Raw genomic sequence first — 13,664 nt, 5'->3', positions numbered from 1 at the left:
AGAAACACACCTCAACTTCAAAGACAGGCGATACCTCAGAGTAAAAGGATGGGAAAAGATTTTCCAATCAAATGGGCTCAAGAAACAAGCTGGTGTAGCAATCCTAATATCTAACAAATTGGACTTTAAACTAAAATCAATCAAAAGAGATGAAGAAGGGCATTTCATACTCATCACAGGAAAAGTCCATCAAGATGAAGTCTCAATCCTGAACATCTATGCTCCAAATAGAAGGCACCCACATTTGTAAAAGAAACATTACTAAAGCTCAAACCACACATAAAACCCCACACACTTATAGTAGGAGACTTCAACAACCCCCCTTACGCCACTAGACAGGACCACCAGACAGAAACTGAACAAAGAAACAAAGGGTCTGACAGAAGTTATGACCCAACTGGGTTTAACAGATATCTATAGAACATTCCCTCCAAACACAAAAGAATATACCTTCCTCTCAGCGCCACATGGAACCTTCTCAAAAACTGACCACATAGTTGGCAGCAAAGCAAACCTCCACAGTTACAAAAGAATTGAAATAACACCCTGTATCTTATCACATCACCATGCATTAAAGCTAGAATTCAATAGCAATACGAATTGCAGAAAACCTACATACTCGTGGAAAATGAATAACACCCAATTACACCATTCCTGGGTTGAGGAAGAAATAAAAAAAGAAATTAAAGACTTCCTAGAATTTAATGAGAATGTAGACACAACATACCCAAACTTATGAAACACTTTGAAAGCAGTGCTAAGAAGGAAGTTCATAGCACTAAGTGCCCACATGAAGAAACTGGAGGAAAGTCACATTAGAGAATTGACAGAAAAACTGAAAGCTTTAGAGCAAAAAGAAGCAAACACACCAAGGAGGAGTAGATGCCAGGAAATAATCAACCTGAGAGCCGAAATCAACAAAGTAGAAACTAGGAAAATAGTACAAAGAATCAATGAAAAAAAGAGTTGGTTCTTTGAGAAGATCAATAAGATAGACAAACCTCTAGCCAAACTAACCAAAAGGCAGAGAGAGAGCATGCTAATTAACAAAATCAGAAATGAAAAGGGGAATATAACAACAGACACTGAGGAAATCCAGAGAATATTCAGGTCATACGTTAAAAACCTGTACTCCACAAAACTGGAAAATCTAAAGGAAATGGACAGCTTTCTGGATAAATATCACTTACCAAAATTAAATCAAGATTAGATAAACAGTTTAAATCGACCTGTACCCACTAATGAAATAGAAGCAGTCATCAAAAGCCTCCCAACCAAAAACAGCCCAGGATCAGATGGCTTCAATTCAGAATTCTACCAGAAATTCAAACAAGAGCTAATTCCAGTACTCCTCAAACTGTTCTGCATAATAGAAGCAGATGGGATATTGCCGAACTCTATGAGTCTACAATCACTTTGATACCCAAGCCACACAAAGATATGACTAAGAAAGAGAACTACAGACTGATATCCCTCATGAATATCGATGCTAAAATACTCAATAAAATATTGGCAAATCGAATCCAAGAACATATCAGAAAAATCATCCACCATGATCAAGTAGGCTTCATCCCAGGGATGCAAGGATGGTTCAACATACGAAAATCCATCAATGTAATCCACCATATAAACAAACTGAAAAAGAAAAACCACATGATCATCTCACTAGATGCTGAAAAAGCCTTTGACAAAATCCAACATCCCTTCATGATAAAGATCTTGGAGAGAACAGGAATAACAGGAACATATCTAAACATGATAAACGCAATATACAACAAACCAATAGCCAACATCGAACTAAATGGAGAGAAACTCAAAGCGTTTCCTCTAAAATCAGGAACAAGACAAGGCTGTCCATTCTCTCCATATCTCTTCAATATTGTACTTGAAGTTCTGGCTACTGCAATAAGACAAGAAAAGGGGATCAAAGGGATACAAATTGGAAAGGAAGAAATCAAACTTTCACTATTTGCAGATGACATGGTAGTCTACATTAGTGACTCTACCAGGGAACTCCTACGGCTGATAAACACCTTCAGCAAGGTAGCAGGATACAAAATTCACTCAAAAAAATCAGTAGTCCTACCATATACAGATGATAAATCCAATGAGAAAAAAATCAGGGAAACATCACCTTTCACAATATCCACAAGCAACATAAAATATCTTGGGGTAACATTAACCAAAAAAGTGAAAGACTTGTACAATAGGAACTTTGAGACTTTAAAGAAAGAAATTAAAGAAGATACCAGAAAATGGAAAGATCTCTCATGCTCTTGGACAGGTAGAATTAACATAGTAAAAATGGCAATCCTGCCATAAGCAATCTACAGATTCAATGCAATCCCCATCAAAATCCCAACACAGTTTTTCACAGACATTGAAAGAACTATACTCAACTTTATATGGAAAAATAAAAAAACCAGGAGAGCCAAAACAACTCTTTACAATAAAGGATCATCTGGATGCATCACCATCCCCGACTTCAAGCTCTACTATAGAGCCATAGTTCTGAAAACAGCTTGGCATTGGCACAAAAATAGACAGACCAATGGAATCAAATTGAAAACCTGATATTGACCCATGTACCTACGAATACCTTATTTTTGACAAAGGTGCTAAATCTATACAATGGAAAAAAGATAGCATCTTCAACAAATGGTGCTGGTACAGTTGGATTCTGACATGCAGAAAATTGCAGATAGATCCATACCTGTCACCATGCACAAAACTTAAGTGCAAATGGATCAAAGATCTCACCGTAAATCAAGCCACACTGAATCTTCTAGAAGAGAAAGTGGGAATTACCCTTGAACAAATTGGCACAGGAGACCGCCTCCTGAACATTACGCCAGTAGCACAGACATTGAGGTCTGCAATTAATAAATGGGACCTCCTGAAACTGAGAAGCTTCTGCAAGGCAAAGAAAACAGTCAGTAGGACAAAACAACACCCACAGAATGGAAAAAGATCTTCATCGATCCCATATCTGACAGAGGACTGATTTCCAAAATATATAAGGAGCTCAAGAAGCTAGCCACCAAAACACCAAACAATGAAATTAAAAAGTGGGGTGCAGAACTAAATAGAGAATTCTCAACAGAGGAATCTGAAATGGCTGAAAGACACTTAAGAAAGTGCTCAAAATCATTGGCCATCAGAGAAATGCAACTCAAAACAACTCTGAGATACCACCTCACACCTGTCAGAATGGCTAAAATCAAAAATACCAATGACAATCTATGCTGGAGAGGATGTGGAGAAAAAGGAACACTCCTCCATTGCTGGTGGGAGTGCGAACTTGTAAGACCACTCTGGAAATCAGTATGGCACTTGCTCAGAAAAATGGGAATCAGTCTACCTCAAGATCCAGCCATTCCTCTCTTGGGTATATACCCAAATACTGCATGTTCACACAACATGAACATATGTTCAACCATGTTCATAGCAGCATTGTTTGTAATAGCCAGAACCTGGAAGCAACCTAGATGCCCCTCAAATGAAGAATGGATTGAGAAAATGTGGTACATTTATACAATGGAGTACTACTCAGCAGAAAAAAGCAATGGAATCTTGAAATTCGCAGGCAAATGGATGGAACTAGAAGAAACCATCCTGAGTGAGGTAACCCAGTCACAAAAAGACAAACATGGTATGTACTCACTCATATATGAATTTTAGACATAGAGCAAAGGATTACCAGCCTATAATCCTCTTCACCAAAGAAACTAGGAAACATGAAGGACTCTAAGGGATAAATGGTCCCCAGGAATGGAAGTGGCATGAACTCCTGAGCTAATTGGGAGCATGATGGTAGGGGAGAGGGAGCTGCCACAATAAGAGCAAGAGAAGAGGAGTAGAGGAGAGGAAATGGAGGGGCAGAAATATTGAGTTGGGGGAAGAATAGAGGAGAGAGCAGGATGAGAGATACCATGTTAGAGGGAGCCACTATAGGTCTGAGAAGAGATCTAGAACTAGGGAGATCGCCAGAGACCTACAAGGATGACACGATCTGACAATCCAGGCAATGGTGGAGAGGAGAACCTAAAAGCCCTTCCCTTAAAATGATATTGATGACTATTCTTCATGCCATCCTAGAGCCCTCATCCAGTGGCTGATGGAAGCAGAGACAGACATCCACAGATATACACTGAGCTGAAATCTGTTTTTTTTTTTAATGGAGAGTGCTGGATGTCTTTACAATTTTGTTCAAATGACTGCAGAACCTGGAAAAGCAGTTGCTGCTATTGATGCATACCATATTGCTATTATTGGTGCATATATATATATATGAAATCCTAGTCTTTGGCCAGCAGCATTGTACCTAATATAAGACTCTGTGTGTTATTTCAGGCGCCCATGTGGCGGCAGGGCCCAGGTGGCCTGACAGAAAGATTTATTGTTACATGCCTCCCTAAGTTTAGTGTTCATTTGTTAGTCCCCAAGACAAAATCCTGTGCCTGTCCATAGCTACTCTCCATTTTCCTAAGACTTTTCCTGACCCAGTAACCAGCAATTCCATTCTACCTTATATCTTTGTGGTGTTTTCTATGCTTCATGCCTCATTCAACTATGATGATGTACTAGGTTGTCTTTCTGACTTCAACTTTTTAATTAGCTTACTATTTTCAAGACAAATGCATGTAACAATATGTAGCAATCCTTCAGTTACTTCTGTTGCTGATTGTTTCACTGTTTAGGGAGGCCCTGTTTTGTTTGTGCAGTCTTCAGCTGAGAGCACTCTCCTTTTTGGTCTATTAGACTGTTATAATCATATCATGTACAAATGCTTGAGTATCACCATCATTTTAGGTATGAAATATGCCTAGAAATAGAATTTCTGATCCTTTTCATTTTTGAGGAATTGATAAATAATATTTTCCAGAGCAGCTATACCAATTCCTATTCTCACCAGTAATGGAGTAGAGTTCTAATTTCTCTCCATTTTCACAAACTAAAACCAACATAGTTGGTGGTTATGAAACTTCTGTTGAGAATTTTATCATCAGTAGTGGATGACTAATAATGCTGTGTATTATTTCTTAATATGATCATTATTTAACATTCATGTGATTCCTGTAGAAAAATGTTTGTTAAATTCCTTTGCCTTTTTATAATCTGTTGTCTTTCTTTCATTGAGTTGTAAACATGCTTTTTACTTTCTAAATACCAGACTCCTCCCAGCTGTTATGCAAATGTCAAATGTCTTATACCATTTGTGAGTTATTTGTAAACATCCCTGGGAGTGCCATTGTTTTACAAAAAAAAATTTCATTGATACATTCTTCCTTCTGTTCTTTGTGAGGTTTTGTGTTATTTTGTTTGTTCTGTTTCCTAAGACAAAAAACAATAAATACTAGAAAAGACAACAGCAAACAATATAATATATATATAATCAAAAGTAACATGTGAAATTGAAATTATATATGTCACTATAAACCCATCACATTCAAAGTGAAACCTGTTATCTTATTCTTAAATTCACTTCCCTTTTAATATTACATGATTTCCTCAAATCAGGCCACATTTCCATTGTTCATATGTGCATCAGATGTCAATCATTTAGTCTTTGACTCATTCAAGAAAAATGTTAGTTTTGTTGTGAAGTACCAGTCCAACTTCGTTCTTCTCATGGACTGTCAATATTAACCCATATTAATATATTATCTATTCATACATACAGAGGTTTACATTTTCTAGCAACTTCATGGTACCCTATGGGAATCAAGGAGTAGAATATAGAACAAAGAGAAAACATACATAGGTAATGAAAAGTTCCAGTCCTTGCTTGTCATAAAGCATCAATAAAGATATCTACTGGCAAAGAGTAAAAGTATGGACAGGAGGAGGTCTGAACTTCAGCAATGTGATCAATTATGATTTTGATATCATCATTTAGAGGCAACAATAAAAAAAATAAATGGACCAAGGTTGGAGACTTAGACAATGATTTTCACGAAGCTCAGACTAAACAGTGAATGGCCACTCACCCTATTCCTGAAGCTGTGGGGAGTTTGGGAAGAATCTCCAGATTTGAATAATCTGAGCCAAATTTACTTTCCTCCATACAATAACCACCAGACTACTACAAAGCATGTCTGCAAAACTTATCAATAAGTTTGAAATAATAAGGAAGGGAAGAAGATCTTCCAGGAGGATAAGCAGACTCCAACTTCCTTCCTCACAACCAGAAAGAAGCTTTTGGGATGCTGGTATGGATCTGTTCCTGGGCAAACATAAATCAAAATTGTTACCACAAAGCAAACAGTCCATTCAAAGTATAGATCAGGTAAAAGAAAAAAAGATAAGGCAGACATTGAAATGAAAAAGAAGTAATGAAAGATAAGGACACGTTCTCAGGAGTGGTAAGCATTTTTATTAATGAAAGATGCTGTTTAGCAAAATGTGCATAAAAGTTATATGTGCTCTATATTTGAGCCATTGCAGATATGAGCTTTGGTTGGCTGCTTCTCTGAATCATTCACTCAAATATTATTTATGCTTCTTTATATAATAAGTTAATTTTTCAATTTTTTAAGAAGAGTGAGAACAAGACTTGAGTATTTAAGTCAAGTTAATTTAGACATTGGAAGACAAGATATCATTAATACCTGAATTATAGCAATATAAGAAAAATTTCAATTAAACATTTTATATTATGCTGACCAAAGTCAGGAAAACTGTCCTAGAAAGTTACTGGTACCCACTTTTCCATCAACTACACATCACTTCTCAGGACATTGATTTTAAGGAGAAACGTAAATTAACATCTGACCATACATGGGATTTGCACCAACACTCTAAAGAATAGTTCCTTTGAGTCATTTATGGAGCATTTATTTATTTACTAACCCAACCCAGAGATTCTTCTGAGCTCTGCAAACACTGCCAGGTATGATATGAATAGCTAGATGAGTTACATCTGGTCCACAAAACATCTAAATTGTAACATGTATTATATGGAGTTATTCTTTACAGTAGTGTTGTTTCTACAGACACTTTACATATTGAACAATCCTGAAATATTTTATTTGAGCAGAAAGTTTTATAATTTGACGAGAGCATCTATAATAATAGTCAAATATCAAAGTGAATATATGCGCTGGATGAATTATTTTAAAATCCCAATAGCTACTGTCATAGGCAGAAAAGTATTTTCTTCTTGCAAAGAACTCTAAATAGGGCCCCCTTCATGTCTCTGTTCCTCAGGCTGTAGATGAAGGGGTTTAGCATGGGAGTCACCACTGTGTACATCATGCCCATGACAGTCTCCTTCAAGGTAGAATTATTAGCAGATGGGCATAAGTATAGACCAATGACTGTCCCATAGAACAGTGACACCACAGACAGGTGGGAACCACAGGTGGAGAAGGCTTTCCGGATGCCTCGAGCAGAAGGAACCTTGAGAATAGAGGAGACAATTCTTGCATAGGACACAACGATGAGCACAAATGGAATGACAAGAATAAGGCCTCCAGTGATAAATATCACCAACTCATTAACATGGGTGTCAGAGCACGACAGCTTCAGCAGAGCAGACATGTCACAGAAAAAGTGAGGGATCACGTTGTCCTCACAGAAGGATAATCTGGCCATGAGCAGGGTGTGCAGCATGGCATGGAATGTGGTCAGCACCCAGGAGAACACTACCAGACCCACACAGAGCTTAGGACTCATGATACTGGTGTAATGAAGGGGGAAGCAGATGGCCACATAGCGGTCATAGGCCATGGCCACAAGGAGGAAGCTCTCAAGATCTGCAAAAAACAGGAAAAAGTACATTTGTGCCAGGCAGCCTGCATAGGGGATGGATGGAACTTGACTCTGCATGTTCTGCAGCAATTTGGGCATTGTGACAGAGGAAAAGCAGAGGTCAGAGAAGGACAAGTTGCTGAGTAAAGAATACATAGGTGTGTGGAGATGGGAGTCCAGTTGAATGAGGATGATGATGAGAAGGTTCCCCAGGACAGTGATGAGGTACATGGCCAGGAATAGAGAATAAAACAGGTTCTGGTGCTCTGTTGGGATGGGCAGACCCAGGAGGAGGAACTGGGAGATGACAGTTTGGTTCCTTTTTGTGTTTCCCTGCATCTAGGATCTGTAAGACAAAATAAAATGCCCTTAAAATCCAAATAAAAGCAAGTATATGTATGACATGTTCCCAAATACTTAATCTCATCTTCATACCTGAAAGTTGAATCTGCAACCAGAATTACACCATGTCAGCCTTCTAGCACACTTTTCCTCCATGAGCATTAGAAGCAACAACATTGGCCCTTCTCAACCATCTGGAACATACTCATGGGTTACTGATGATAGTACTACCATGCATTCTCAGTAACTACAATTGACTGTTTTTTAACAGTATATTCTATATCAGTGTTTTCTGGAGCACAATTCTGAACATTTTCCCCTGTAATTATGTACCTCTAGCCCTCAAATTTCTCTCATGGCATCAGTTGCCATCTAAGCTTCATGGGTACACCTACCACCTTCACTACCCAACCATCAAGTGCTGAGTAATTAGCTTCTCCTGGATGTACCAGCCCATCTTCGTATCAACAAACCTCATTTCCCCCTGACCTTTTCCCCGCCCACTCTTCCACCATTCATATCTCAGTGTGAATTGAATCTAGGCTCAAGTCAGAATCCAAAACGTTTTCTTTCTTGTCTATTTTTCTCTAACAATCTAGGAAGTCCTACAGATTTTGTGCTTGTATTTTTCCTACCTTTCCTTCTCCCTTATTTCCTCCCCTCTTTTTATGTCTTTTTAGTTTTTTATTAATTTAGTTAGTTCTTAGACAATTTGATTCATGTATATATTGTATTCTGGTTACTTCCCCCTGCCCTACTCTTTTCTGCCTCCCTCCCCATTAACCATCTGTTTTGTTCTATCTGTCCCTCTCATAGATTCATGACTTTTCATTTTGTTTTGTGACTTATTTAGTTTATCTAGGGACATCTGTGTTACCACTAGATTGGAACTATCCATTAGAGTTTGGTGAGGTCATCAGTGTGTACCCAACCAAAGACAATGATTTCCCTTTTCCTGAATCTATCAGTACAAAATAGTTCAGTGGTGAGAGGTAGAGCCCTACCCATGCCTGACTGTTGATGGGCCCATTCTTATGTAGACACTCAATGCAGTCATTCATAATTGTTGAGAGCTCATGATTGTAATCACTTTATTGTCCAGAAGACGGCACTTCACAGCCCTTATCACTATATTCTACCTTTTGCATTCTTTTCTCCATCTCTTCCAAAGTGCTCCTGCAACCTCCAAGAGTATGGTATGAAGGTTTGTTTAGGGATGGTTGCTACAAAGTCCCATACTGGCCTCAAACTGACCAGTCTTCTGTCCTCAACTCCAGAATGCTAGGATTACATTGTGTGATGCTATGCCCAACTTTGATTCTCTTTTTAATTGAACTATGCTTATCCCATTTCCCAAATTTGGACTGAGCTGATATTATAATTGGATGGTTAGACCAGCTTTAATTTCAATTTCCTACTTCCATGCTTACTTTGTTTCAATTTCTTCTCTCTCTAGCTGTCTGGGTTGAAAAAATCTGGTAATCATTACCATGCTGAAAGTTTCATGAATGCTCACTGCTTTTAAGATGAAAGTGAAATTCTTTTAAAGCACAAAAGGCAAAATGTTCCAGAAGAATTGTCACCTGCCTATCTCACATTATCGTGTGACCCACTGCATAGACAGTCCTACACAGCAATATGTGACTTCTAAGTCACAATCTCTTCACACCAGCTTGTCTTTCTGTCTGGACTCGTCTTCCCTGTGCTTCTGCCTCACCTGGATTCCCCTCCATTTATCCTCCATGCATATTACATGTGACTTTATGAGCGAAATCTTTCATGCCTTTCTAGATGAGACCCTCCTTCATGTTTCCACTGCATCCTATGTTCATCCCATGGCACTCAAGTCCCTGATCGCTGGCTTGACTAACTTTCCACCCCTATGTAAACTCCATGCAGGAAAAGACTATATGGCCATCTTGTGGCATGGACAGCACCTGGTATGGTGCCTGGACATGGCCAGTGTTTCATAAATTTTTGTTGGCTGTCCCTCAGACTGAAACACAGATTCCTTCAACTTCAAGGACTGCAAACACTCATCTAAGTTGATCACTGCTATCATACTTTCCCAGAAGGAGTCTCTAGCTTGAACTATATAGCATTAGTTTTGGACATCTTAATATATAATTCCTGGGTATAACTTCTGGCCCATGGAAAATATTATACTGCCTAAGCATGAAACTTTTATACAAAATTATCTTTAAAATCTGTCATACATTATATACGAATATTTTGTCCTTTATTTTGATAAATTTGTGATTTGTCAATATTAGGATGAAAATAATGTGATAGATTTAATTATTTGGGAAGAAAGGAAGGAGACCACACCCCAACCTCTCTCTAGATACAAGCGTATGTTGGGGTGCTTCAGAACTGACTAAGAAAGCTAAAGAGGAACAATGAGGCACATTGGACCTTTTTCCTCTAAAGATAAACAACTGAATACAAACACTAGAATTTCACCCCACTGGTACTGTTTAGTCAAGCCACATTAATAGTGCTTGCTTGTTTCCCTGTTTCTATACATGTAGACATAATATTCTGGTACTACAATAAGGAAAATCATCATTAGAATATTGAACATGTGGCCTCTCAAAATGCTGTGCTCCTGGGAAATGAGAAAGATCTCAATTTGGCACCTAGATGTTATAGTAAAAAAATTAAGGAATATCAACTGGAAGTCAGTGCCAGTCATTAGGAATATAAGTTTGAGCCATTCCCATGATGGTGCCTCTCATCTACCTCACCTTGTACATATGATATTCTCAGTCAAAGCTGTAAATAAGAGTCATAAAGCACAGAGCTTCAGGCTGGAGATATAGCCCAGTGGAAGATTGCTTGTCTAGTATGCCCAGGACACTAGGTTCAATCCCCAGCACTCAAAAATAAATAAAACACAGGGGTTTTTAAAACATATATATGGAGAACCTAATTGCTTGCTAAATGCTGATATTGACATGGTGGGCTTTATTTAGAAACTAAAATTCTACATGTTAGAAGTTCAATTTTACATTTAGTGATAATACTGCTGGTCTCTGAGTCACACTTAGAATAATAAGATGATATGGTATATTCTTTAATCACAATATTCTCAACTGTTCCCCAATTAATGTGATGATGATAACCTCTAAGATCAAGGCTATCTAAAGTATTCTGAAGCTTCTTAAGTATTTCAATAATATAGCCAGTATAACCAAGGGCTAAAAACATATGTATCTGATGTCTACCTCACATGGATGCCATCATACTGAAATGATTCAGCTTGTGAAAATACATTTTAAACTACTATTAACAAATACTGTCCTTAATAAATGACATAAATAAATCCCATAGAATGTTATAAAACCAATAAAATAAAAAACTTTAGGTTGCAAAGACACTAAGACATCAGCTCATTCACCTTCGAGCCAACTTACCCAGAAATATCTCAGAGTTACTCCAGAGCGAGGTCTAACATTCTGCTCCCATTTATCCATTATAGGCATATGAAAAATGTTCTCTGAGCTGTCACCTGTGTGTACATCAACTCTACTCACATTTCTCATTCTGCCCCTCCCTGGGCCTGGGGGGCTTTGCATCCCAGTGGAGTCAGTGTCCTAGAGGAACTCATTTAAAACAAAGCAATTATCCAGGATTCTTCCGGAACCAATTCTCTAGAAGCTCGTGTTTCTGATTATAGACCCTGATTATACTTTTGAAAAAAAATAGTAGGAGTGGAAGAAGCTGATGGCTGGGTGTTTACTCATCACCAAGCTCCTGTGTCAGTGGAGCTTGCATTTGGGAAGGTGATGAAGGAGGCTGAAGGATCCAAAAAAAGTATCAAAGACTATGAACACTTTGTCTACAGTTTTCCACAAAAGGTCTCTAGATGTTTTGAAGCAGAGAACCATCATTAAAGACATGTGCTTGAGAAAAAGTCCCCTGGTATATACTCAGACTCTAAGACAATTCCCTCTAAGCAGGTCCTAGAATATACAGACATGTTGCTAATGTGAATCAGGCTTGCATGACCCAACTATGTACACATGGCAACATAAGATGAACTCCCCCAAACCATGTTCAATTCATCCTCAAGTCAACATATGTAAGTCCAGACTCCCACTTCAGTTACTTTTACCTCTCCACCTCCATAGGAAAGTTTTAGCATCACCCACCACCACCGTCCCAACATTCTCCAGTGTACCAGAATACCCCAGTGCCATGTTCTTCCAGTCCCTCTAAGTAACCATTTAGCCATAGGTGAATTTGTAACTACCTGCACTGCTTCTCCTAGGTGCCCCTTGCTCTTGGCAGTCATCAGATGAATAGGGCCCTTTCACTTCTTAGGAATCTACATCCTTATCAGCTTATCTGGTTGTTGTCCTTTAAATTAACAATTTATTAGGGGGCATGGAAATATTAAGTGATGCACAAAGAATTCCCCAAGGTTTCAGACACAGAATTCACTGCTTCTGTTACATAGGGAGCATCCACGTTTCCTGTGGTTATCAATATCATCCACCTCTGGAAGGATGACTCCTCTGCTCTGAGTACATTAGTTTCTATAAGAACCCAAAGCATCTATGTGGTAGCCCCAATCCAAAATTCAGTGAAATCACTGTTACATTTCCCAGAAGAATAATTCACCTTTTGAGAACTAATACTTTGGGCATACCATTCTCTGCCTGCCATTTCTTTCTTTGCTTTTTGTTTTGTTTTGTTTTGTTTGGGGGGTTTTGTGGGGGAGGGAGTTTGAGACAGGGTTTCTCTGTAGCTTTGGAGCCTATCCTGGAACTTGCTTTGTAGACCAGGCTGGACTCCAATTCACAGAAATCTCTCTGCCTCTGCCTCTGCCTCTCAAGTGCTGGAATCAACCTGCCATTTATTTACTGTGTAACTACCAGAATCAGCTTTTCACTGGCTCCAGCTAACTTTAGTAGATACAGCTTGACAGCATCTCATTTCAATCTTTCAGTGCACACCACTTGACTTTTGCTCAGGAAATTCTCTAACTCCATAGTAAAAAAGTACTGTAGGAATTCCCTTAGCACTTAGAGAACTGGTAAGACCTGTGATTCATTCTGTGTTGATTACAGAATGTGAGTGAAATATATTTTGAAGTGCATTTTTCTCTTGATTTTCTGTGGGAATCGTAATTTCCAACACCATTTGATAGAAAGACTATAATCTATTGAACTGTCTTTGCATTTTTCTCAAATAGCAATAGCTGGTAGAAGAATGGATCTATCCCAGTGTGAAAGTTCATGTCTGTAGCCCCAACATCCAAGATGTGCAGAAGGAGTGAGAGTTTGAGCTAGTGGTGGTGGTTTTAATGTAACTGGCCCCACAGGCTCACAGGGAGTGCCACTATTAGGAGGTGTGGCATTGTTGGAGGAAGTGTGTCTCAGTTCTTCCTGCTGCCTTCAGATGAAGAAGTGGAACTCTGAGATCCTCTCCAGCACCATGTCTGCCTGCATGCCACCATGCTTTCCCACCATGCTGATAATGGACTTAATCTCTGAACTGCAAGTTAGTTCAATGTTTTCCTTTATAAGACTTTCCAGAGGGGGACTGGAGAGATGGCTCAGGGG

At 38.7% G+C, this 13,664-nt stretch overlaps 1 protein-coding gene across 2 annotated transcripts; it reads right to left on the bottom strand.

The window, feature by feature from the left end:
- Positions 1-7,137: 7,137 nt before the first annotated feature.
- On the bottom strand, positions 7,138-8,609 carry LOC100766727 (olfactory receptor 1468). Of its 2 annotated transcripts, XM_027426171.1 has the most exons (2): positions 8,599-8,609; positions 7,138-8,071 (listed from the first exon to the last, which is right to left on the bottom strand). In XM_027426171.1, exons 1-2 carry the CDS (start codon positions 8,607-8,609, stop codon positions 7,138-7,140), a joined length of 945 nt encoding a protein of 314 aa, XP_027281972.1. The 2 variants fall into 2 exon arrangements, with proteins under 2 accessions (XP_027281972.1, XP_027281971.1); XM_027426170.1 differs by lacking the exon at positions 8,599-8,609 and having other exon boundaries at positions 7,138-8,091.
- Positions 8,610-13,664: the final 5,055 nt, after the last annotated feature.

Source organism: Cricetulus griseus, chromosome 7, assembly GCF_003668045.3.
Source record: "Cricetulus griseus strain 17A/GY chromosome 7, alternate assembly CriGri-PICRH-1.0, whole genome shotgun sequence".
NCBI classification, from domain to species: domain Eukaryota; kingdom Metazoa; phylum Chordata; class Mammalia; order Rodentia; family Cricetidae; genus Cricetulus; species Cricetulus griseus.
The sequence above is the reverse complement of the archived record's forward strand: the minus strand, read 5'-3'. Positions and strand labels throughout refer to the sequence as shown.